This window comes from Nomia melanderi, chromosome 3, assembly GCF_051020985.1.
Source record: "Nomia melanderi isolate GNS246 chromosome 3, iyNomMela1, whole genome shotgun sequence".
Taxonomy (NCBI): domain Eukaryota; kingdom Metazoa; phylum Arthropoda; class Insecta; order Hymenoptera; family Halictidae; genus Nomia; species Nomia melanderi.
Window position 1 is genome coordinate 12,652,151 of NC_135001.1, and position 27,032 is coordinate 12,679,182.

General features: G+C 34.9%; 1 protein-coding gene across 3 annotated transcripts in view; it reads right to left on the reverse strand.

Moving 5' to 3' along the window:
• Window positions 1-24,766, reverse strand: part of Mmp2 (Matrix metalloproteinase 2) — a 162,130-nt gene extending 137,364 nt beyond the window's left edge. Inside the window, exons 1-4 of one of the 3 annotated variants that reach the window (XM_076366363.1) lie at window positions 24,517-24,766; window positions 19,348-19,740; window positions 14,858-15,098; window positions 14,184-14,316 (exon numbers count right to left, since the gene is read on the reverse strand). In XM_076366363.1, the coding sequence (XP_076222478.1) occupies window positions 14,184-14,316; window positions 14,858-15,090 (366 nt within the window). In that variant the 5' untranslated portion in view covers window positions 15,091-15,098; window positions 19,348-19,740; window positions 24,517-24,766. Of the gene's footprint in view, window positions 1-14,183; window positions 15,099-19,347; window positions 19,741-24,461 lie in introns of all 3 variants that reach the window. The other 2 variants (XM_076366362.1, XM_031979151.2) reach the window with 2 other exon arrangements.
• Window positions 24,767-27,032: the final 2,266 nt, after the last annotated feature.

The window sequence follows — 27,032 nt, forward strand, 5'->3', positions numbered from 1 at the left end:
TATGAATCAGAAATAATGTTGGTAATAACGTTATATAGATGTATAATGTCTTTATAATTGGAGTCATTGGAAACGGACGACAGAATATTTGATCTGATACTTGATATATAATAGGAAGCAGTTCAGAGGTCTGGTGAATTATAGACCCACTCACACGTACACGCGTAGTTAGCTTCGATCGAGTCCATCGGTTCTGGTGGACCAATAGAAACACAGATCGTTTCTTCCATTTCTAAAATTCCGCCGCTGTTCCTCTCTTTTATCTTTGTGTTATCTCACACCGCTTTCTTCCCTGTTTCCACCCCAGTTCGTAACTTTGATTAATGGGCTCATTTGTATTATTTATCACTCGTTATCGCATTTCGTTTCATCATATCTGTACAGTGGCCCTTTTTTCTGCTTCCTTTTTGCGATTTCGAGTTCTATTCTTCTATAGCCTCTGTTACAGTGATATTCGTCTAGAGAAATTATTCTGTCTCACACTCTAAATAAATTCACTTTTTCATTTACGATCGCGATATCACAAACATTAATCACTCGATTTTATGAATTAATAGTTTGTGTAATTTATAATTAACTTTTTCATGGCACAAAATGGAATTGTAACGGTCTATACAAAATCATCATTTTTCGATGGCTGTTAATGGTGCAAAATATAACGAATTAATGTATAATGAAAATCTCAATAAATACACTTGTATGGTATCTTCAGAAGAATCAAAGGAAGTTAATTTGACTGCTCGGCAGTTCTTCTGTTAAACGATGACAGAAACATATGATATAAATAAAGCTTTTGTCGAGCAAAAGCTGCCAAGAAATTTCGACTGTTTCCGCCCGCGAACGAGAATTATTATTCACGTCCTGGAAGTGTAACGAGCTACTTCGGAGAAACTAATAGGACCGTGAACAAAGGGTCAACTCGCTTGAACTCGGAGCAATGAATGAGAATGCATTCGCTCAGGACGATGCCACTAATTGGCCGGTTATTACGTTCGAAACTTTCTGGACGTTTGTTCAGCCACGCTTATTTAAATAAATACGATCGAATTGGCCGACGCCAGTGGTAGCGAATAATAAATCCCAGCGTCCCGAACGAAAATTAATGAAATTCGAAACGAAAGTGTCGCTCGCTCGATCCGGAATCTGACTATTGCGTCTAATGATGATAAATGGGCTTGGAACCGTCCATCGGCAAGAATCACGCGAATGTATGGCGCCATTCAGGGGTATCTAGCAATACGTTCAAGAAATACGCTTTCATTGAAATAAAAATATTGTATTTTAAGTCTGTAGTTCGTTTCTCATAGCTAAAATAGTGTACAAGGAAATTAAGATCTTGAAAAGTCATGAAATAGAAATACTGATGAAACGAAGTATTTTCTTGAATAAACTTTATATTAAGGGAAATAAATATTTTGAAAGATATAAATCTCAGTTTAACCAATTCAAAGAGACACAAAAAATGTAACATTTAGATTTGTTGAGTTCGTTTGAAAATTTTCGTCACGAGTCTGGCTCGACATTACAGGAAAACAGGGTAAAAAGAAAATTATACTATTTTCATGTTATAACTAAACGAAGTATGTTTATTAAAACAATAATACGTCAAAAGTGTTGCACATTATGTATTCCCCAGTGCTTGTACTACAAAGGTGTATTCGAAGGAGGAAAAATTGTGAAAAGAGGTTCCCGATATAGGACATAGGTATACAAAGAGTTAGACCAGTGACATTAAAATGGAGGTGGTTATGTGCTTAGCGTGATTAACAGCTACAACGACCTTGACCAGTAATAGCCTTTTTTGGTCGAATATGAGAGACTCCGTTGTTAATTGAGACGCAGGATGGGAGAGCAGCTCTGCCGCGAGAGAGCTCGATACCTTTTTCTTCGAGGACTGGCTGCAAGAATAATTACCGGTAATAATTACCATAATCGTTTAGAGAGGTGGAATCCAAGCAGAATTGCAAGGTCCATTGAAATGAACACGAAAAGAACCTTTCTCATCGTGGAAATGATTGTAAGATAAACGACTTTTACGATTCAAAATAGATAAAATTAATTTATTCAAAGCAATCGATACCCAATATTTGCCAATAGATATTTCGTTCGTCAATTTGAAATTATAAAACATTTTGATGCAGTGGATAATTAAAAGAAATGTTGGATGAACGGAAATAATATTGCAAACGTTTGTTATAATACAAATTTCTGGATTCTCTTTGCGATAATAAGAAGAATTTCAACGTATTTTTTAATGGTCAACCAGGTTTCTCGAATTCTCGTGCTGCTCGTTAGGAAAGTTTTCCACGATTGGCACAGCCTATCGATAGATGGAGCTCCACGAGCCACGACCGCCACATGTGTTACTAATTACACCAAGCCAGTCAGTCGTTTCGCACGGATCGAATATACAGAGATCCAGGACTATTCTTTGGCTTGCTGTTCCTCATCAGCTGCATCTTGATCTTGTATACGATCGGTAGACTACGGATGTTCCGCGAAATTTATGTCACAATAAACATTCCTACAATATCTTGCTACTTCGAAGTAAATATAATCACTTATTAATTAATTGAATACATTGTCGTTTATTATAAAAATAAATAAATAATATATCATAGTTAATTATAAGAAAGTTAATAAAGAAATATATGTTACAAGAAGTCTATCTCTCTAAAAAAGAATTTTATGTCTTTTTTAAATAAAAGAGTTTGATAATACAAAGCATGGTTGTTAAATATACGTAAAAATAATGTTTGCTGCGATTAAACATCAGCTAATACATTATATGAATAACACAGCAACGCAACCCATTTCATTTGAAACAATTTATATTTTTGTTCAGTCATTATGGTATAAAGATGATATAAGTAATTGCGCTACCCAATTAAATAAATATTGTTTACATAAAATACGAAAGATCTATGTTCACATTATTTTCTAACGTTATCTATATTAAAAATAATCATAATAGTGATGAAATACTCAGTAATATAAAAATCATTTAGACAAAAATTGATATTTATCGATTACATCATACAAGCGACACATTTCCCCTAAATGGAGAAATATATTTGTGAAGTAAATACCCTTTTCAATGAAAACATGCATATTAAAAATATTGGAGTATTTAAAGGTACTGAGCTGTTCGTCGACGAGAAAAGTCAAAGCAAGTGGAACACACCGGTGAGTCTGTGTAGGTGCGAAAGCGTCGTCCAAACAGAACGAATTACATTCTCCGGAGGAAATTATATCAAGCAGTCAGGGTCGTCTGTAATTACGAGAGAACTTTGTTTCATTAGTCGCAGCCTGATCGCTAATTCCCCGCAATTATCCAACAACCAAATTACTTTTACTGCCGCCGCATCCCATCAGGTAGTACAACAGTAAACTAGAAAAACCTGGTTTCTTGAAAAATTCATTCGAAAATAAGTAGAACAGTTGGCCAATCACATGAATATTAAAAAATTAATATAACCACTCGTTATAAATTCGATATTTTCATTTATATTGTTTCTATATTATCTCTCTTTTCTATTTTTCACTAAATGTACTTAGCATAATGGTACACATGACAGTCATTAAGTACGTATTGTCATAATTTATTGATCAAAAGATTACAAAACTTCCATCCAAACAAAACAACGAGATAGAATTTTCCGTTAACAAAAATTAACATAAAATATAAGCGTTAAATTATAATTAACACTAAAAGTCCTCGAATAAGTTCTGTCAAATTTCTTCCTCTACCGTTATTGAAAAGATAAAAATGTTTCCCTGACAAATTGTCTAAAAAATTGATTTACTCAGACCTATATTAAAATATAAATCAATTCATGTTTCAACGAATGCATTTTCTTATGTTTGTATTAAGAAATAAATAGAGCAATCAATTTGATTGCTTGATTACTTTAGTACTACGCCTGCCATGTTCTTCGTGTCTCTTTCGACTCAATTACGTTTCCGTTTTTTCAGGGCCTTTCTGTTTGTCTACTTTTTCCCTTTTGCGTCAATCTCATTTTATCAAAGATACTTTCTAACTAAGGAATAGCATCCGTATAAGAAGATTAAATCATTAGATTATATGCTCTCACTTTTTTGGTAATATTTCGAATAATTAAACTACGTGCTCCTACTTTTTCGATAATATTTCAAATTTGTAGATAAACTGCGGACCACGGTAGAGTTGAATAAGCGAGCCACTGGTATTACATAGAATCTACGAACGTAACGGGCATCCGCAAGTCGTTGAGTTTATCGCGACTCCAGTTTCATCGTTCTTTGCCTCTGGTCCTTCCTCCCGCATAACTTTCTCCGGTTTTTTATTCTCTCTTGCACCGTTCAGTATGCTCTTTCATTCTAAGCTTCACGTTTACGCTTTTTTTCCCTCTAGCATCGCGCTGCTACTGACATGAAGCGTTATCTCCGAGATTCGCGTCTTATAAAATACTCGATCCTACTTGCACGTGAACTAACAAGCCAATATCGCACATGATATGTAGCTTCATCAGTAAAATATACAGTTATCGTAATATGATTAGTAATATAAAATGGTTATTTAATATTTTAATACTATATTATATTTTTAATATTACATAATATTAATAAAATATATCTTTTATTTATAATATTTTTTAATATCATATAATATTGTATTATATAACATTAAATTTAATATCAATATTATTAAATAATATTAAAAAAGATATTTTTTCTTTATAATATATTTTAATATTACTTTATATTAAAAGCATTACGTAATAAGTATTGTTTAGTGAAGTTCAAAAACATTCTCGTTGGATATTAATTATTATCCGTATGCTTTTTTCCAATTTCCTCGTTTATTTGGATTTCGATGAATACTACTATTTTCTGTTTATGCTAATTGAATCTTTTCCCTCTTCATCAATGCAGTTTTATGGTTTCATAAATTTTCGTCATAAAATAAACAACTTCGCCTGAATTGTTTCATTGATCTTTTATCAAGAAATGTCATCTAAAACTTTGATATTAACTGCACGTGCCGTTGAATGTAACAAGCAATCGGTGAAAGATGCATTAAAAACTCGAATACTTTAAGCTTAAATGTTTACTTGTTATTTTTAGTAACACGAAAGAAGCAACTGGTTGGTAATAGGAATGTGGTCGTGAATGGGGACATTTACCTTACGGGAAAAATGTTGGCCAGTTGCACATCACAACCTTCGAGAAACTTTTTCAAATATTTTTTCTTCCATAAGCATATTTATAGCAGATAAATGTAAATCTGTGATTTTTCGAAAGCTTCAACTGATTTCAAAAACAAAAAAATATCATCGTTGGTCTGTAGGAAATTAATACAATTCCATTTGAGTTTTAATTTACTGAGAGCATTTATGCAGAAATGTAAAACAGAATTTTTGCAATGCCAGTTCCTTTTGACAACTGCTTAGAAATGTATATTTGCGTAAACATTCACAGCTTAATCGCTAATAAAGAAACGCTAATAAAGAAACAAATAAAATGAAATAAATAAACAAACAATCGTTGTCAACTAGTTTTGTATTTATTTTCAAGTCACATTAAATTTTATCTTTTCATTTCTTTGACAACTGATCTTGTTAATACTACTTACACTCTTTTTTCATTTTTAATTATTATGCAGTTTGCAATATTAATTATATTAATAAATTACAATATCGACTATATTAATAATTATATTATTAATTATGTTAATAATTTACTAAAAATAAAGATAATTCCTTGCTCACCCTATGACTACGTTTACTTTAAAGATTTTCCAACTATTATGAAACCTTTATTATCAATCCAATACCATATTCTAAGACAAAGGCTTAAAGAAACAAAGAAATCACCAGCTGCAGAACCGTTAATGGGTGACTAATTGATTAGTCAGATCATAATTACGATAGTGTATCACAGTTGAGCAAAAGTGATCGAATTATACATTGATAATAACAATTCAAATGCGAGGTTCCTAAATTCTATTATTAATTAGAATCCATTACAACTATCTGAACTTCAATCAGCAACAATTAACGATCGTGAACAGTAATTCCTGTTCGCAATATGTATTCCATTTTAATTCATAAATGCGAGTAATTCCAGAACTATTGGTTATTTACGAAAATGTCGCAAATGCAATTTTTTCTATTTTGATAGTTTTTCGGTGTAAATAAGTTTATTTTATTATTTATAGATGAAAACGGGACACCCTGTATAATCAAATTACATTTCCCTGCATAATTAACGGTAAACATATCGCGACTGGTCAACTGACCGGTTTTAAAATTCGGTTTAAGATTTTTCGTTTTCTTTAGCATATTTAACTTTATATAAATTCCTATACTGCTTGTATAATCGGTTTTTCAATTGTTATGTTTCCTTTTGTTTCTGTTCTCACTAAGAAACATTGATTGCCTAACTTGTTTACCTTTATTTTCTAACCAGTTATTTGACTGGTTATGGTAGGAATAGGTACAGTCGGCAACAAAAGTATTCGAACGTTACGCATGGTTAGACACAGTAAATGTTCCATAATTTGTTCGCATATTGCCAAATATTTTTGAAATTTCATTGCATTTATATACCATGAATGCAACTTGTTTCAATAAATAGCAATATACGGTATACAATTTTTAAAATAATAATTTACTTCTTACCACGCTGTTCAAATACTTTCGTTTTCGACTCTATATACAAAGTGCCGTTACGTTTAGTGTTAAATTACATTTGCAGTGCATTTTATAATTACACATTTAGGTGTCGTTCACCTTCTACAACGCGGCGAATTACGCGTGGGAAAACGGTTTCTTGGATTCCTAAATTAAGAACCGCTGACCTAAAAGTTGCCATTTTCTTGCCATCCACTCTCGAAGGCTTTTTCCGACGTACTTGTCAACCGCAAAGAAGACAGAGCGATACGAGTCGGCGACGTACACAATGCACGCACATGCTCTTCCTTGATTAGCGTCTAGACATTCCCTTTAGGTGTGTGCGTAGCTGCGGGCAAACGAATGCTCGCGCGCGCAAATTGCCGCAACCTTTTGTTGTCTACGAGCTAGCGCTAATGACCGTAACTTGTCCTTTTTTTCAGAACTCGGGTCTCTCCTTTTGACGTAATCAATTGCAGTATCTTGGTATGCAGAGGGTTGAAATGGTACTTGCGTACGCCGAGTTTTTGTGATAACTTCGTTTAAAGAAGCAGCATATTAGTGCAATCTGAACTTTTAAAGAATTCGTTAGACGTAGAAAGAATCTGCTTGTTTCGAGTTGTTAATAAAATGTTCTTTGGAAGTTACGTAGAAAATAAATGAAGAAAAAGAAAGCTTTTTTAGAGGGAAAAAGATTGGCACATTTTGAAATGATTTGGGTTGAAATGGTACTTGCGTACGCCGAGTTTTCTTGGTAGTTTTGTATAGAGAAACAGCATATTACTGTAATTTGGATTTTTAACAATTTATTATATGTAGGAAGAACACACTTGCTTGCCGTTGTTAACAAGTTATTCTTTAAACGTTATGTAAGGTAGAAATGGAAATCTTTTAGTGAGACAAGTATCGGTAGATTCATTTTTTATACTATAATTTTACAAATTATTTAAAACTATATGGAACTTTTGATATTATTACAAACATTTATGCTATTTGGAGTTTTTAATAATTTATTGTACGTAGGAAGAATATAGTTATTAGTTGCAATCTTTAATAACTTAAGGATAATGTAAAAAAGGAACGAAACAACTTTAATGCAAAGGAGTATTGGCACACAGCTGACATATGTAGGAATTACACATTTAGCGGCGGCAAATTGTAAGAAAGATAACGAAGGAGACAGTTGTAAGTGCTAAAAGTTTCTCCACTTCCATTACATCATCATCCAATGAGAATGTTAACGCTTATGATAGGACACTCGGAGAAATCGGTTAATTAATGAATAAGAATAGAAAGAGACAGTTAGGTTTTACGAAACTGGATTTGCATAGATCGGTAATAACCAAGCTTTAGGCAAATGTACCAGCAGAATGTAATATTATTCTTATGGTTTGAGCTCCGTTTTCTCTAAACGATGACGCAATATTGGCAGATAAACTTGTTGCACTTAAAACTGAATTCTTCGTTCCACTTATTCGATTAAAAATTCATTTACAGAGTATCTTTTTTTGTTTATAAATTAATTTGTAAGTAAAATCTATAATTCTATAATTCTATAATTCTATAATTCTATAATTCTATAATTCTATAATTCTATAAATATTTTTGCGAATTTTTACGCCCGTCATTACATATTTTAATAGAAAAGTCATAATACCATAAGACCTAAACAAAACATTCTTTTGGATTTAGAGAATTACACTTACCTACCATTTATTTTATATTTTTTGATATTTCAAATGCTGAATTATATTACACACTTCATATACATCTGACAAATTTATTTTGTACAATCTGTTTTCATCTAATAAGCTGTCGAACAAACTAAGAGTAACAATACTATACACAGCGCACAAATACTGCAGACGTCACTGAGTAATTCCACCGGAAGTGACAACAAATATAGCTTCCGTGTATACTTGAATCTGTAACCATGTCACAGTACTATAAAATGGATTCACTACATGCTGGAAAAACCGAATGCTTGCAGCATCAAAATAATAAAATATCAATATAAAACATTCAATAAAAAGCATAAACAAGAAAAAGTTCAACCAATGAGACATCAAACCAAATTTCATTTTTATCACACTTTTAAATATTCAGATCTTCACAAAACATTGATTAAAATTTAAAAATATTAATTACATCATTAATCGATACTTCATGCAAGAAAAATCTGTAAAAAACAGAAAGAAACCATCGCTTTTTAATTGATCACAGTTATTGAATAATAAAGTCATTTGTTTTAACGGTAACAAATATGAATCTAATAGAAATAAAATAATTAATAATTAGTTACTGTAGAGGACTCAACGCACACGCGAGTCTTAGGCTTTAATTGGCGCTAATTTCAAAATGGGAATCACTTAAAACACGCATCTCGTAATGATAGTTAACTAATAGACGACTATGATTCTCTGCGACAATACGTTTGGTACGCATGTTGCGCGCACTGACCACGCACGTCTACAAACATTTGCATATAATCGATTGTATATAAATGGCTGTCTTAATGTTTTCGTCGTAACGACGAAGGCCCTGCTTGATAAAACCAAGCATCAAGGTTTATGATATCTATTAAGTGGTTTCATTCGTACAGAATCCCTAATCATATATGTATAGCAAAAATAAAATAGTTGAAGGTGATAACAGTTAAAGCTGTTGGTCGAAAAATGGTACTGTTAAATTTTCTTGAGAATACATAAAACAAGAATAATAGGTATAATTAAGAATAAAACACATTATCAACGAAACAATTATATTACTGAATCTTCGTACAAAATAATTTTACTAATTTCCTCGTTATAGCATAAACGATTAAGGTTAATTAACGAACAACGTGTCTTTCACTCGTACAGTTTAAGCGAGAAGAGTTCCTTTTATAATTAAGTGTGCCAGCGATGAAGAAAGAAACAAGTTAATAAGGGAAGCTTCCACGAAAGTTTCACCCCTTGACACCCGGGTTCACTTTATCGTAACTATTTCATGATCCTAGATAAACCAGATACATACCAATCTTATGATTTTTATCACTGAGATTTATTACCCTTTAAACTTCAGACGTCCAATTCAGATTAAAGTTTGCCTATAAACGTATCAAATTAAGATTCCTTACAGTTTTACCGAGTATCGTGCGAAATCAATGCACTAAACCGTAACAATTGTATACGATTTTCCGCGAACAAGTGCAGAATTAATTATACCTGCTCCAGATGGTCAGCTTAATCAAATAAATGATTAATAAGAATCGTTAATTACAGAATGGCCGTCAAATTTGTTCACTATCATTCATCGTTATCTTTTTTTGTGAATTAAAAATTTAGGATTTCATGAGTGTTTAAAAACACTTTAAACAATAATAATTTAACCATATTTTTCGTCTTTTCTAATATTTGAGGCATCAATGCATAATTCGGCTTTGCACGGAAAGTGTTTTTAGAAGTTTGAAAATTTATACGTGTATTGCTGTAGAAGTTTCGGGAAAGTATAAGAATTTATTTTTCTTATTTATTAATGTTCTTCGAAGTATGCTCATCCAACAGTAATACACTTTCCGAGCTTAAAAATGTGAAGTTTCCCGAAGATAGCGAAGAACAGAATGGCAGCGCTAGAAATGGCAGATTCCCGAAACTTTCGCAGCAACTTAAGCGGTATTCGAAATAATTCTTTGCGGATCATTCCGCTTGCCGATGTGAATGGAATAATAAGATCGTTTCGTTCGGCAAGGGTAGTTTTCGGTGAAAAAGGCAAATCGCCAATCGCTGTATCGTATAATATCAAAAGGAGGGTTGTGACGACGCAGGCGCCACGTCTGAAAGCACGCAGTCAATATACGCGCGGCTTTCGCACGCGGAATCGACCGTGGTTCTTAGTCATCCCGGCACACATCTGCAAACCGCCTCTGTTTGTGACACACGCATGAAATAATGCCGAATATACGCGCACCCATACACAGCCGGACATCGAGTCACGCGTAAACGCGAGAAGCTGGAACATGCCACGGACATTAAAACCACACTTGCAGGAGCAACGGGCAAACTTGAGCACACAATGAACTACTCGATATAATGAACGCTTGGATCGAGTCCATCGTTTCGCTTGATTTCACCCAGGAAGAAAAGTTTCTTCGAAATTTGAATGTTTCTGTGGTAGAAATTTCGTTGGAAATTTAAGGATTTCTGAAGTAGAAGATTTTCTTCGGAATCAGAATATATCTCTGATAGAAATTTTGTTTTGAATTTAAATATTTTTTTAGTAGAAATTTTGTTTCAAATTCGGATATTTCTTTAAAAGAAATTTTCTTTGGGATTTTTCCAGATTACAAAAAAGTAAGAGTTATAAACAGGCGAAGATTAATGATATTTAAGGTCTGGAAGATTTAACATAACGTTACGCACCAATGTTTCCATCGAAAAATCGATAAATTAATCGATCTTTCGATGATGATGAAGAGAAACATTGGCAGAGTTTATAAAGCAAAATTCACTGTAAAACTTTGAGTAAAATTGTGAAATATGATACGATTAAACATCATATATTCTGGAAACTTATTTTGGAGATTCTACAGAAAAATGTGGTTTTTGTCAATACATTTATTTATTTTGTTTGATTACTATACGTTTAATTTTAACGATAAATGTAACAAGTACAGTAGAAAAATCTTTCAACGTAGTCAACACTGATTGTAAGTAAAGTATCTAATACAACGTGTCTTACAATACCACGTTTTACAGAACTTACGTTACTGATTGTAAAATTAATACTAGGTCACGTATAAACCATCGTACGACGCCACGTCATTTTGTAATCTATTTAACTAATTAATGTTCTCACGTAGACGATGATGCATAATGAAAAATGAAACGTGACTAAGGGAAGTGAAACGAAACTTAATGAACATCTGTTTAATCTTTGTCGTAAGTTAGTAATAAGTACGTGTTTCTCGAGTGAAAAAGCATTGATACGATCGTGGCTGTCATTTGTTTTTGAAAATTGATACTATTTATTAGAGTGCAAAGATGACGTTCGAGTTGAGATAGGTTCAGCCACAAAATTAATGAAATCACCTACAACTATCGGTTCGACTGAAAAAGATGTGATTTTACAGAAAAATATATATTAAGATTACAATAGATAATAATTTTTTACCTGGAACTATAATATTATTTGCTTGCATTTTCTTATATGCATTGTAATTATCTCACCATTCGTCGAGATTTCGATTAACTTATATTCTAACATTTGCACGAATAAATGAATTTACTTAATGATATTCCATACATCTGGAATTCAGTATTCCTCACTGTACAATAGTATATTTGTCGAATAAAGTTACATATACATAATAGTGATCAATTTCACTAAACTCCAAATTTACGAACCTAACCTAACCGAAATGGGTTAAGTCAATTAGTTACGCACAGTCTCATCACCAAAATATACAAGCTATCAATGTCCTCAGATCTCTCGCTGAAAAGCTGTGCGTTGAGATAGACTATGCTCAGTCTAAGGTTTATGCCAGTTACATGGCAGGAAAATATACAGTTTCGAATTAGAATCTTCGATGTTCCATTGTTCGTTTCCGCGTTAGTATTATTATAATTATAAAATTGAAATATAACTCTAAGATTAAAGTAACATAAACTATAAAATTAATGAATGAAGAAACGAAGTTATTTTATTTTAGTATTTTACATACCGATACGTTATATAAAGCTTAATATTTATATGTCAAAACTTACAATTTTTCCATATCAAATCGATTTGGAGTGCAAAAGTGCAAAGGGTTAATATGTAAACATTTTTCCTCAATTTTCTTCGTACATTCCATTGTCACGTACGAATGAAATTAGAATTAATCACTTTGACCCGTAAACATCTCAAAACGCTCGAAATTCAAGAGGGATCGGATTCCTCGTGGATCCAGTAAATCAAAGGGAGAATTTTACACGCGCGGTCGAGTTTCCGGGTCATTCTATGAAAATCGTAAGAGCGCGCGCTATTATTCATGAAATAATTAATTGGTGACTTCAGTGACCCGGGTTTAAATTACGGCGCATCGTACTACTCGGATCCCGCGACTATCTTCGACCGCATGACCTCTTCTTTGTTCGGCTTAATCTAGATCAGCCGACGAGTTACACAGCGCGACAGAGCCGCAAAATTAATTTGCAGAAAAGTGATAACATTCTCGCGTGAGGAATTTTTGCCACCGCTCTCGATACTTTCGCCGAACACGCGAAACAAAGATGGCACGCGAGCTACCCTTTATCTCGGCAAAAAAAGAAAACATTAAATACATGCCTTTCTTTCGTGGTATACACACATACGTAATTACATGTATGTACGTGCATGTATACAAGCCCTCTTGAAGAGTCCTCTTATCGTTTCGTTTCTTTCGAAAACCTTTCATGAATGAAAATTATCGGTAGATATTAATTGCGTGCTGGGTTTAATGGTGCGTTGACCTCACCCCTGTATCGCTATAACATGCATCGTATTATACGTATATAAGTATATCATGTGCATTACAAACAGAGGGAAAAGCACGGCAATGCCTTGAGAAATATTTCATTTTATTTCCAAGAATGTTTACCTATTTAATCAAATTTCGTGGAAATGTGTTTGAAAAATTAATTATTTTTCCCGAGAACATTTATGATTGCCATTGGTTTATTAAACATTCATCTTTTTGCGTGCGAATGGACGATTGCACAATCTTCCCTGGAAGAATATATTCGCGGCGATTCGAGGACGTTTGTGACTCAACAGTTTCGTTCTCTAATGTGCTGAATGGGAATTTCTGTGAGAAAATATTTCCTTGATTTTTTGGAATTCTGCTGCTAGTAGTTTAATACCAACTGATATTAAAACTGTTTCCGTCATGTTATATTCATATGTAGCATGTATAATTTCTGTATGTAGCACAGAAATATGAATCACAAGAGCATAAGTCCTTCCATCTGTAGAGATATTTGGCAGAGTAAAACTGGTTTAACAAACGAAAATGTGTGGTTTTGTAAAGGTTTCGGCTTACACGCAAATCTGAATTTTGATTTGTACAGGTTGGCCTTCTTCTGAATTTACGAGTTTTAAAAATTTACTGATTTTACGATTGATTTTCGAGTTATTGAGGTCAACTTTATAGTACAACTCTGTAATAATGTGTAATAATAATAGTAAATATAATAGTAATGTTTAGCACGTTGAGTGTCATGGGGAACACCGGTGACCCCAACCAAATCGAATTACCATAGTTCACTCAATTAAACGATGATTATTTGAAAACATTTCTATATTATAAATAATGCTACCCAATGCGGCGACATTCAGCTAGATGAACGTGCGATAATAATAATTCAATTCAATCAAATGATTGAATATTATACTTTTCCCATTTTGTGTATTTTACTGTATGAAATCATACGGCGTTCAACGTGTTAATAATGATAATAATGAAAACTACGAACCAATTATCCTACCCACCAATTTTCAAACATTCTAAGAATCCATAATAAATCGACTCACCACTTTGTCGTCCGCATAAATGACCGAGGACCGGGGCGCTCCCGTAGCCGACACAGAGAACAGCACCACCAGCACCATCTGAGGAAGCATCATCTTGCGCCACCACCGATAATCCCCTTTCGTCAGACAAAACCTTACGAAAAATCCACTAAGATGACTTTCACTAGGCACGAGACCAAATCCGAGGATGAGCACCACTACTATTCACTAAGCAAACTGTCACCGGATCGGACCACGTGCGAACCAACGGGTGTCACGAAAAGAAAAAACACGATCCTCGGTTGATCACACTCGGAAACCGGCGTTCACAGCGTCAAAAAACCGCACACACGCTTTTACAACTATAAATTTGCGACGTCAAAGAACGAGGGCAAAAATATATATATATTATTTATATATATATGAATGCACATGCAATGAGGCACACTATTCCTTGTTTCTTGTTTACGAGGCAGGCGGCGCGAGGTGTCGCTCGGCGAGGAACTCTGCTGTCACACTGACAGCGATTCTGTTTACTGTATCAAAAGGGAATATATACGCGTATAAAAAAGACGGCACGATATAACGGTTACATAGCAGCATCAAATGGCAGTGACGTGTAGAAATGAATTACAGGCAACGTTGGTGGTCCGGAGACAACTTTCTTAGGACGTTCTCGCTAGTAGAGTACTAACGTTACAGCTTCGTGCAAGCTTTCCTTCCTATTCCCGCCTAGAAGCTCCCCCTCCAACCTCTCGGTGGCTGAGAATGATGCGTTCCGGTTCTTCTTCCGTTCTCGTTTCCTTCCCGCAAACCTGCCGATTCCTGTCAACTCGCCGCTCTTTCGTCGCCGAACACGATGACGACGGTGGGCTACCGGTTCGTATTTTCCTCCGTGTTCGGACTTCCCAGCGGCTGCCACGTCCATCCGCCGACCTGCGGTACAGTCGGTTACGGTTCCGTGTTATGACAAGTTCATTCCAATCGAACGAATGTTCTTACACTGTGCGGTGAGCGAGAGGAGGCCAACGGAAGGAAGCAGGGCCAAGAGAGGCCTTTCCCTATGAGTGTCGCGCCGAAACCGAATGAGCCTTGCCCGTTACTTATCTCACACATTTTCGGCTGTAACGTGCGATTGCTCGAAATGATCACGCACACACTATGTTCGTCTGGTCACGCGACGCACACAATGAAAGACCCCTCTTGCCTGTGTCACCTTCCGATGGACTTCTTTCGTTCTCTGAAAATACTCGGCGTTGTTCACGAGAAGAGTTGTTCAACTTTTCTCATCTCATTTTCGATACTGATTTGCTATTCGTCGATACGGTTACACATAACCAATCAAAACCATAATATCTAAGGCTCTTCTCGTGAACAACTAGTAGCACAGTGCAGTTCTCGCGTCTTGAGCGAGGTACAGTTGGCCCACCACGTCCACGCCGAGCTCCGACAAATTAAAAGATCACAGGGGCAAAGGGACTCTTCCACTCAGAATACTCGCGTCAATAGCGACAGAACAATAGTTAATGCTGTTGGCCGAGTCGTGTAGCGAAGAAAGCAGACGGAGCAAAATGCGACGGAGTAAGGTGTAACGAACATGACACGAAGGTTCGGTTACTATGTTTCCTAGAAGGACCAAGGTGGAGCGCGCGGCTGCTTCCCCTAGACTCTGTGCACTTTTAATTTATTGGAGCACCGCGTGGATGTCATGGGCCAACTGTACACCATCGATTCTTTACATGCAATGTATCTATCGTGTGACAACGTAATTGAATGTATTCAGAACTAAGAATTAAATATGGTATAGGTTTCAGTTTGAATCCAACCGAGCAGCTTCTTTTGAAGGAAGTAGCGATGTCATAGAAAGAAACACACGTCACGTAAAATTTTATCCAACCGTTTCCGGAACTGAGGAATGATATGTCACATTTCAGAGGAAAAATATAGTGGAAACATAAAATTCATTCTATGCCACTAATGTTACATTTAAAACGAACATTAGAGATTTATCGTAGTGAAAGTTCAATGAGAATTTTAAAATTTGAATATGTTATTCGACGAAAATATTTTGTATATTGCGCAAGATGTAATAAAGAATCGTTAAAATTGCGAAAGAAATTTGTGTCAGCCTAATAATCATTAATGCAAAGAAAAATATTTCTTAAGAATTCTCAGTGGTATCGTTGTACTGCGATAATTGAAGTTATAGATATAATTATATCTATAAGACAGAAACAATTTTTCTGAAAACTGAACCACAGAATTCGTATTGTTTCAATGGAGTACCTACACATTTGGTAGAGAATTGTTAGAAGTTTATTCATTTTTGAACCGCATACTAACAATGCAAATACAAGATTCATCTATTTCTTCGATGCGTCATATCGTTTGCGGTCATGACCAATGCACATTTTTTACTCAATTCCCACATCCTGTTTGAGGTAGAATTCTACAATAAAGTATCCAGTGAGTTATCTCAGCGTTTAGCGCATACTATATGCTAAAGACTGATTCAGTTTTCTGCACGTGTCAGATAAGCTTCTTCAACAAAATCTGCGTCTTTAACACTAGGTTTACGGGCGTTTATTGTTCGGTTTATTCTATTGTTTCTAGATAATCTGATGTTCAATCGTTTAGATCTTGGAAATTGGGGATTTAAAAAATAGTCGCGTTCCGTAAGGCTAGTGTTAATGTACTGAATTATAGTATCAACGAAATATCACCTTCTTTTTGCTGATCCATTTGTTTCTAGCATTAATAATTTATTACTTGTTGCTGGCTCTATTCATAGGTACGCACAGCTAATGCAAATATTTTATATTATATATAAAATATATTTCACGTATCGATGCATTATAAAAAGTTTAATATTAAATAACAAACTTTACAATTTTCCTGTGTTAAATCAATTGTCAATTGAGAGGCACTGCTGGAGTGCAGAAAGTAAAGACCAAGAGTTAAGCAAAAAAATGAAGCATGAGTCCTAAAAACTTGATGTGGAAATTATGATATGAGGACAAAATGGTGGTCTTAATTTTTTCACCAGGGACTGTACAGTCTAGTCATGTACTCCATGAATAGCCCAAAAGTCAACAGTTAATTCAAGTTCACATCGCTTGAACTCTCGATCCTCGTGGAAACGAAGCGACAGGCGTGAAGATTCTGTAATCGATAAACCGGAAAAACGATACAACCCCAGCCAATGAACCGGAGCGAAAGCTCTCCAAGAAAATAGTGAAAAAATCCGATCCAAAGCTGACTGGTCGCGCGATCAATGAAATGCAAATGAAGGTGACGAAACGAATAACCGAGCAGCGTCAAAGAAGAACGGAAGCGCGAGCTAGTAGACTCCAGATACCGGAAGATAATCAAACTCGAGTAAAGGAATGAAAATCGTTATCTCCAGGAACGTGCCAACTCGGACTGACCTCGTTCCTTGTGTCGATAACCGGAATTCTTTTCTCTCTAATGTGGTACATCGCCGATGGCACAAAACCACCGTTCTACAATACAATTCTGTGCAATAAAATTCTGATCTTGCGAACTATAAATAGTCCGACGAACTGTTTACATTCTAATCGAATAAATTTCATGAAATCGGGTATCACTGCGTTTGAAAAAAATACTTAGTGTCAACTTCACTTTAAATAAAAATAAATTTTATGATACTAAATATGATAAATATTGAGATTATTAAAATTAATCCAATATCACCAACTCGAATAAGTGATTAATATTGAGCGATCATATTAACCCCTTCTCCTGTGGTATCGAATCAGATTCGTGATGAAAATTTTCATCCGAATTCGGTAAGTCTGAACGTTATTTATTTATTTTTCATAGAAATGAAATATTACTTGTCTATTATCAATTTCTAACTTTTAGAGTAAACGCAGGCAGAGAATAAGTATGGAATTCGTTTCTTTTTCTACTAAATTATTAACGATAAAGTAAGCAGTATAACTTTACTTTCGTTGATTCAAGTTGCTGTATTCCCAAAATTAATAAAATTGAAAAATTTTCAAAAATTCTTTTTCCTTTTTCGCATTTTTTCTTTATGGTATAATGTCTCAAAATTGGAAGTCCAAGTGGGGCTTAGGAATCGTATTAATTTAGAATCAATTTGACTGTGTGAAATTTGCATTACTATTTCAGCAGTGACAATAAATTAATTTTTATTTATTAACCCTCTATGGGCCAAATTTTGTTTCGTGACTATAAGAAAATTTATGGAGTATGAAATTAATAAATATCAACATATGAATACAAATTAACAATGTATTCAGTAGTTTCAATAATTTTATTGAACTTTATTATTGAATTTTTATTGAATTTTATTAAACTTCAAAGTCACACGAGCCTATAGAAGGTTAAGTATTACTCAGCATATAAACAACAAAGTGAAGAATTTTACGACAAAATTCAGTTCATCGAATCATGAATATAACACCGAACGCTTTATATTTTTGTTTCGGCTAATCTGATTTCTCCGAATCGTCTACTCGGCCATTCTAACGAAAACGTGTTCTATGTGTGGGCGTCGGACAACCAAGAATCACAATCTTTCAAATATAACAAATGATTTTTATGACTCACATTGAATAGCTTTAAATAAAAATTAAATTAATTACTAAATAAAAATAGTATAGAATAATCAGCAATATAAATTAAAAAATGTATATATACAAAGGAAGTATTTAATTAGCATAACTAACATACACGCGAATCAAATTTAATTGATTTCGCGGAAAAATATATAAGTAATATTAATACAATTTTTATATGAAAAAATTGTAACAACATTTTTTTCGGTTTTGTTCAGATATTCATTATAGTATTCAATAAGACTATTTTTAAAATTACGTGGGGTATATGATGCTTTCAAAATATCAATAATTGCGAAATAAGAAAACTAAATTAGTCGTTTCGATTGGTACGATTGTTCTAGTGTTGACACTGCGAATCCTCGCCAATTATTTATAATACTTATATTATTAACATATTTTTCTATTTATCTAAACATTCATTTAAAATTATCTATTTCTCTAAATATTCATCTAAAACTATTATAATATTAAAATTAAATTATAAGACAGTTCGTAACTGACAATCATCGAGTCGAGTCAATACTGTGTTAACAAACGTTATCCGGTCAGTAATATCGAAACCATATCCCGTCACTTACTTTTCAAATCGGCGGTCGGTAGGACAGTTGTGTAGTCACGGAAAAACCCTTGCACATTTCTGGTCCGACGAAACGTGTTCGCGACAGCGCAGCACCGTGTTCAACCATGTTCACCGGTCCCGTGATCCCGCGAGATGATCCAAAGACGATCGATGGACCCCGAGCACGGGACGGATCACGGTGCACCGCCGCTGGTCCTCGTCCTTACTCGCCCCTTCCTCTATTTCCGCTTTCCTTCGCCCCTTCGTTTCTCGCTTGACCCCTTGGAATCAATTTCGGTTGGACTACGAGTGTTTCTAGCTTTTTGCCGTTCCCTCTTGGCCAGTCTAGTTTAAATTTCTTTCGGAGCGGCCAATGTGCTGGCGATTTCGTGGAAGTTCCTCGCAACGTTTCCTGCAAAATGAAGGAGACTATGCTGCAAGAACGGATGAGAAATGTATGATCGCGTCATCGGTCAATGACACGTTCCTTGACACTGTAAGTTCCTTCCCGTTAACACGTTGACTACCGTATCAGTCGAATTTCAGTGACATCATATTTTACAAGAACTGGGAAATTAACGCTGAAACTACTAGACCTATTCCTGATTTCTTCTTTTACAATCGTTGAGAAGATACAAGCGTTTCTCCGAGAAATGGCTAAATTACCTGATTTGGTAGTGTACGAAGTACAATATAAGCTAATGAAGATCTCAGTAAATTATACTCTTATAATATCTCTCGAAGAATAAAAGGAAGTCAATTTGACTGCTCGGTAGTTCTAGTGTTAATCTCCTGCGATGGAAAATTAATTAAGGCTTGACAAAGATTTGCGCGAAGAATTTTGCTTTTATGTTGACTTAATAATTGATCATTATTCTTACTTGAAGTCCGAAATTAATTTTCACTTTAATTTTATATTTTGTAGAACCAGAAGTTGAAAAACACAAAGCACGTTTGTTTGTGGATTGATAAAAATTAATTACTTGGTGCGTTTTATTTAAAAAAAGGGGAGGTGTAGAAATGCTGACGCACATATGATCCTGTAAAAATTTCACGAAACTCGTATACTAACATAAAACACAAATCATTTCCGCAACCCGGGGTTTTGCAAATTTTATTATATCAACATAAAATATTACTGTCCTCGTTCATTAATCGTGAATCCTGGTTTCATACTTTTTAACCAGTGGCGCATGTCACCGTATGCATTAGAGAAATATTAATGTAAAATATCGGTTTCCTGTACAATGTATTGTTCGATACAGAAACACATGAAATGCTATTTATTTATTCGTTATATCAGTTTTCAGGTGCCATATTCTGCATATAAAAGATACATACATATCTTCTCGCTATAAATACTCTAAACTTAACAAAGGAACAATGTCAAATGAAATAAATTACAATTTACAAGGTCGCAATGTACAAACAGAATTTTTGTCAAAATTAGTCACATGTTATAATTTAATAGTAAAGGGTTGATCAAGTGAGAGAAACATTCAGAATTAGCTACTACAAACGCATCCTCAATAATCGATTTCAAGCAATTATAAAATAAATTATAAACTTCGAAAGGTATCGTCGCTACTTGTTCATTAATTCTCATGTTGGTGTTATGCTGTTTATCAACACATTGACTGCCGTAATCACATGTGATGCACACTTAAAAAATCTATATATATAGTTGCATGAAATAGATACAAAATCGTAATAGATGATTATTTTATGTTACTTCCAGCAAATTGCAAACAAAAAGAGGAGGTGGCAGGAGGATCAACTTTTTTTTTAACATTACGACGTTCAACGCGTTAACATTAGATTTACGTACATTTATTCTACAGTTTATTCTATTATTCCTAAACGGATTAATATTCGTTCGTTTAGATCTTAGGAAATTAGATATTTAAAAATGTATCGTTAGGAAGCATATTCTCGTAATTGTATCAATGAGAATCGACCCAAACATTTACCAAATACAGTTTATAGTATTCAATGTGAGTGAAATTGGCTCGTTCTGTAAATCTAATGTTAATTCTGTCACGTCTCAAGTGTTTATAAGTGTAACGTTACATTTTCGGAGAAGCCGACAAAATGGCCGCCGCTGAGCGGAAGAACATTCTCTCTGCACACTTCTTTTGATAATCACGAAGCGTTTTGGTATGAAATGTTTATAATACGATTAATAACGGCGGGGCCTCCTCCGCGAGAGATGATTCCTACGCGAAATTGTCGTTCCGTATCAAAAGATTCTTTGTCTCTCGCGGACGCATTTCAGCTCGGCGCTCGATAGGAGGTAACGATTACAACCGCAGGAAGCTGCAATAAAAATTCGCAGCGTACCGAGATGAATGAATCACATGCGCTCACGATTCGCTGTGTAGAGTCGACACGCGCGGACTAATTGGTTCTCACCTCGATCAATCAATCGCGTCCATATTTTTATATCTTACATGTTTATTTATATTTGCCCCTCTTCCATATTTCAAATAAAATTTTACTCAACTCGCAATCGAAAATGTCACATAAAATGTCCATATTTAAGACCATGCTTTCTAAAAATTCATATTGAAACAAATTTGTTCTGAATTCTAAGTTTCCAAACATTGAATTTCTAAATTCTAAATTTTTCAATGTCTAAATTTCCTAAATTAAAAATTTTAAATGTCTAAATTCTACTTTTGCTAAATATCTTAACAAAACTCTGCAAAAGAAGATGCATGCTCCCATTGCGTAACTGTCAGTCACCACTTTCTCATCATTGATCTTTAAGTATGGAAGTCTGAAAATTACCGATTAATGTTACATATTCTCGTTTGTAGTTACTAATAAAAACATTTCTTGCGTTCATTCGTTTTTACCTATTTAAATATCTCTACATAGCAATAATATCAATTGTATAACGAAAATTTCACTGGTTTTAAAATTCACGACATTTTATATAAATGTTAACGTCGCCAGATTGTTACGATCAGCTAGCTCCAAAATATTGTGTCAACGAACGCATTCGAATACACTATCAAATCTGTTTACTTGAAAAAATGCTAACACGATAGGAGAGTTCATATCGATATTAACCCTTTGCAAACAACAATTTTTTAAGCTTTTGAAAACCTTTTTCACAAGAAAACTGAGTTATGCATCGAAGTCTTAAATACTAGAAAACGGAGAAATCTGTGAATCTCTCGTTATTTGAGTAATTAAATTATTCACTTGCAGCTTTCGAATTTAGACATGAAAGCTCGAAGTCTCTATTATGGCGGCATTCGACCGCAAATGGTTAAAATTTAAAAAGAAGAAGAAAATGGTAAAAACGATTCGAATCAATTCGCGGAAACTATTCAGCGTTCATTTTAATATCCCGAGAACGTGGCGGACGGCTTTTGCTCGATTTTGGCCGACGAGTCTTGGCAGCAACGGACACAAAATTCGTAGGAGGCTCGTCCGCAGACACCGCCGAACAATTTTTCTTTAGCTCTAGAAAGCTAAAATTAAACTCCGACAAGGCAACGTCTCTTTTTTGCCATAGAGAATAATATTCCGAGAATTCGTAGGAGCGACGCGCGCGAACATTTATTTCTGGTCGGATCTGTGGCCCGCTTTGAAATATCATTTAGCATTAATTGAAAAGTTTGTTTACGGTCCGTTTAGCGCGAAAATGGGGGAGAGGGTTGCTGCCGCGATCACAATGAAATACCTCCGACCGTGAATGGAATTTAAAACGCTCCGAAACGTTCGTCGCACAGTCGACAACGTGAACGATTCGCAACGAATAGACTGCGGAAGTTTATGCAAATCGACAAACAAGCTTTTGTAGGATACCGAAAGGAAGTGGCAGTTTTGTTGCCTTTGTAAATGGATTCTAGTAAACCGTAAATAAAGTTGCACAGTATTAAACTCGATTAATTCCTTCATTTTATAATTGTTTGGAGACATGTCCGTGCTAGGAGTACATACACTTTAAACAGTCTAATAATGATTTAGCTGCGGATGTTCGTGCAACCTTCACATTTCGAAGATTGATTTTTCAACATTTACGTGCGTCAAATGTGCAGAAATATTTCTACACGGTTCCAAAACAAATTCTTCGAGTGCTTAATGGAAAACAGTGAACCAACTAAAAGCATTTTGGAAAAATTCGTTCGAAAATTCGCACAATCCAAAAAAACAAATCTACCACTAGAACTACTGATTTCATGTGATTGATACGTAATCCTTATAAAAATCGGAACAATACATTTTTTAGATTCTTCAGATTCTTTACTATAGCGTTCAAATGAAACTATTTATTTTGCAAATATTTCATGCTTTAAAAATATCAATAATCGCGAAATAAGAAAACTAAAACCAGTCGTATTGACTGGTACCGTAGGTCTAGTGTTAATATTAATATTAGAATATTTCAAAAACAATTCCATTTAAAAACAGCTTGAATATTCTAAGGTTCGAACGTCCCAAGGAGATGAATTCACAAGAGAGTAATTCCGAGCAGTTTGCATAGTCAGGATTAATTTTCAACTAAAACTATTTAAAACCTTCAGAAATCATAAAAATCGGAAGTATTTCAAAATCAATTCTATTCGAAAGCAGCTTGAATTTCCCAAGATTCGAACATTCCAAACAGATGAAGTCCACGAGAGAAGCGATTTCTAGCGGCTGGCATGGTCGGGGCTAATTTTTTAGTCGTCAGGCCTGCTGTCACGGCGGAGTCGAAGCACGTGCGCCACAAAGGGTACAAAGTTCCGATGGAGTATGGCGCGATTATAGCGTGAACGGGGCTGCGCGCGCGCGCGCGCTCCCGCGCCATTCCCGACCACGTTTCAATCCCGTTAAAGGCAGAAACCTTTCGTAATTCGCGCGAGGTAATTTATCCCGGTAATAATTACTCGGTCGAGCCGAGCAGCCGCTTATACGGTTTCAGTGGTCACACAGGAACGAACAACACACTGCTGCGTCTCTCACACTCCGGCCTTTTGCTGAACAATCGAAAAATCATTGAACCATAATCCAATAACTTCGAAAATATCCTCTCACGTAACACAAAATCGTAACGAAACATCACTGGTTCGACATTCCACCGACGAATCGTTTGATAGATTCAAAAATTCAGAGGCAACAACAATCGAAATTGCTTACTTGTCACGGTTGATAGATGCGTGTCGCTATCGTCACGAAGCGAAGAGAATCTTACCGGATTAATGCGACAGCTTCTGTTTCTTTTTGTTTATTAGGAAATTAGTGACGATTCAACGAGAGGTTCGATCGTGTGCGCGAGGGAACACGGAGGTGCCAATTATTGCGCTACAATGGAATTGTTCGTCGTGGAACTGGGAACGATGTATGTATATACGATGCACCGACAAAATGGCGACGCGAGGATACCCACACGCGTACGGTGCGCCGCGTGCCGCGCGACTGACGCTACTTCCCTTCGAGGACCCACCATATACTCCCACCTCTCGAGTTTATGTTCACTCTCACCCTTTCTATACTGCTCACTCTCCCACTGTGTCTCTGTCACTCGCCCTCTTTCTCTCTCTTTCTCTCTCTCTCTTTCTCTCTCTTGCCGCTGCTTTCTCCCCCCACCGACTCTCTTTTTCTCTTTCTCTAATGGAATACTGTAGTGGGAGCGTCCGTTCTACTATAGCGTCGTTTGTTGCTCTTTTAGCGTATGGGATCCCCTTGACTATATTTCACCGTGAGATACATATTCGATGGGATGCTTGGCATCGTTATGGAGTACCCCCTTACCTTGATCGTTTCAAAAAATTGATTTTTTTTTTTTGGTTTTTGTTAATTTCTTTGATATTGTGGGATTATATATATTACTGGCATGGTTATGGAGTGATCACTTATCTTGGTGGTTTCGAAGAATTGGTCCTTTTCTGGTTTTTGTTTATTAATCCCTTTGGTATTGGGTAGTTGCATAGATTATTAATTGGTTTTCTAATGTTTCTGTGGATTTTGATTTAACGGTATGCGAGGAGTCACGGTGTCTTTTTAACTATTACGTGATATGGAACATCAGTTTAATATTTTCTGTTACAAAACAAAATATTGTATTTTAATAAAGAAATATTTTTTCTTACTTAATAACTATTGACAGAATTTATTATGAACGTAACCTAGAATTGGTTTATTTTTGTGTTTGTTATTGGGGCATTGATTAGAAATTGAAACGTGTGCACCAAGAAGTGAAAATAAATGATGAAAGTTATATGATTGCGCGAAGAATATAATATCATGAAAATAATTATTTCACAGATTGAAATTTGAAGAAAATCTCAAAAATTTAATTTTTTAAAATAAAATATCTAATTTTTTCTTGTCAGTTTGAATGTTAGGTGTCAACTATTATCTATAACAAGGAATATTTACTCTAAAAGTTATCCCTATGACATTTGATATTATTCATTGACCTAGAGATTCCTCGATAATCTATTTCTTTAAAATATTTCGTTTTCACCCTTTCGTCAGCTAATTTATGCAATCTAACATAAGAAACAATTCTATTCTCTATAAATTTGATTAAGTTCCAAATGAAATGAAAAGGATTGTCACAATTCATGAAACTTTGAACTGATCTGAATGATACAACTATAGAAAGGCGTGAACGCTATAAGCACATAAAATCAGTAGTTTAATCATGACGTAAGCGGAGCCTTAAAAAAATTTTAGATGCATATAGCGCACAGCGGAATTCAAAGAACATACCGCAAGCAAACCTACTTCCTCCTTCCCTGACTCTATATTCGCCATATGTAAGTATATACATGCATACCGTTCAGCGTTCAATGTTCTTTTGCTGGCAGAGTTCCGCTATTCGCGATACTACTTTTCTATAATCTCCTGCCCTTACCGATAAAGGAAAGCCGTTCGGTCGACACGAAAAAGTAGGTATTTAAGGCTCGACCCGAACAACGAAACTGCCTGCATTAATCCCAAACCAGTAATATTTCGTCAACATAAAAATCGCATCTACTATTTATGTAGTTCATTTCATTATATTGTTGTGCAGCCTAATTTATTAATTTGGTAAAGGAACGAAGAAGATTTTGTTTCTTTTGTAACCTTAATTTAATATTGAAGAATATTACTGAAATGATTATAGTCCAGTGATCTAGATTTAACACTGTAGTTTAACGTTAGCTTCGAAAATCTTTCACCATCGAAGAACTGAATTTCTTGTAGGAATATTTTAGATGACTTTTCTCATATTTTTTAAGCAATTTCAAAGGTAAACTTCACTTTATTTAATTACTTAGATTATATTAAGTCGTGTAGCTATTGCTCAGGTTTTCAACAAATTTCTGTCATTTCTAACATTCACTTTTGTATCGTAATACAAAGGCAACATTAAGAAAGGAGATAAATAGAAAAAACGTTCTTTTATAAATCTAATGTAATTGTTTCAATGAAAAATCATTTCGCAACGCTTTCCTCATTGAAACTTGCATTTCTTACCACTTAGCCGACAAAAATACCAGTTATATTTGAAGTGCTCCCGTTTCTATTTATAAGACCAAACCGAACCGAATCGCATCTCGCGTAAAAAGTAAAAAAGCCTGTCCAACTGACCGCTAAACCACGGGCTCCAACGTTATTCGCGTTCGACCCTGTCTTTCTGCGACTAATATACTGATACACCCACACACGGTGACGGAAACGTGTCTCATCTGTGGAAATTCTTCGTTGAGGTGGTACATG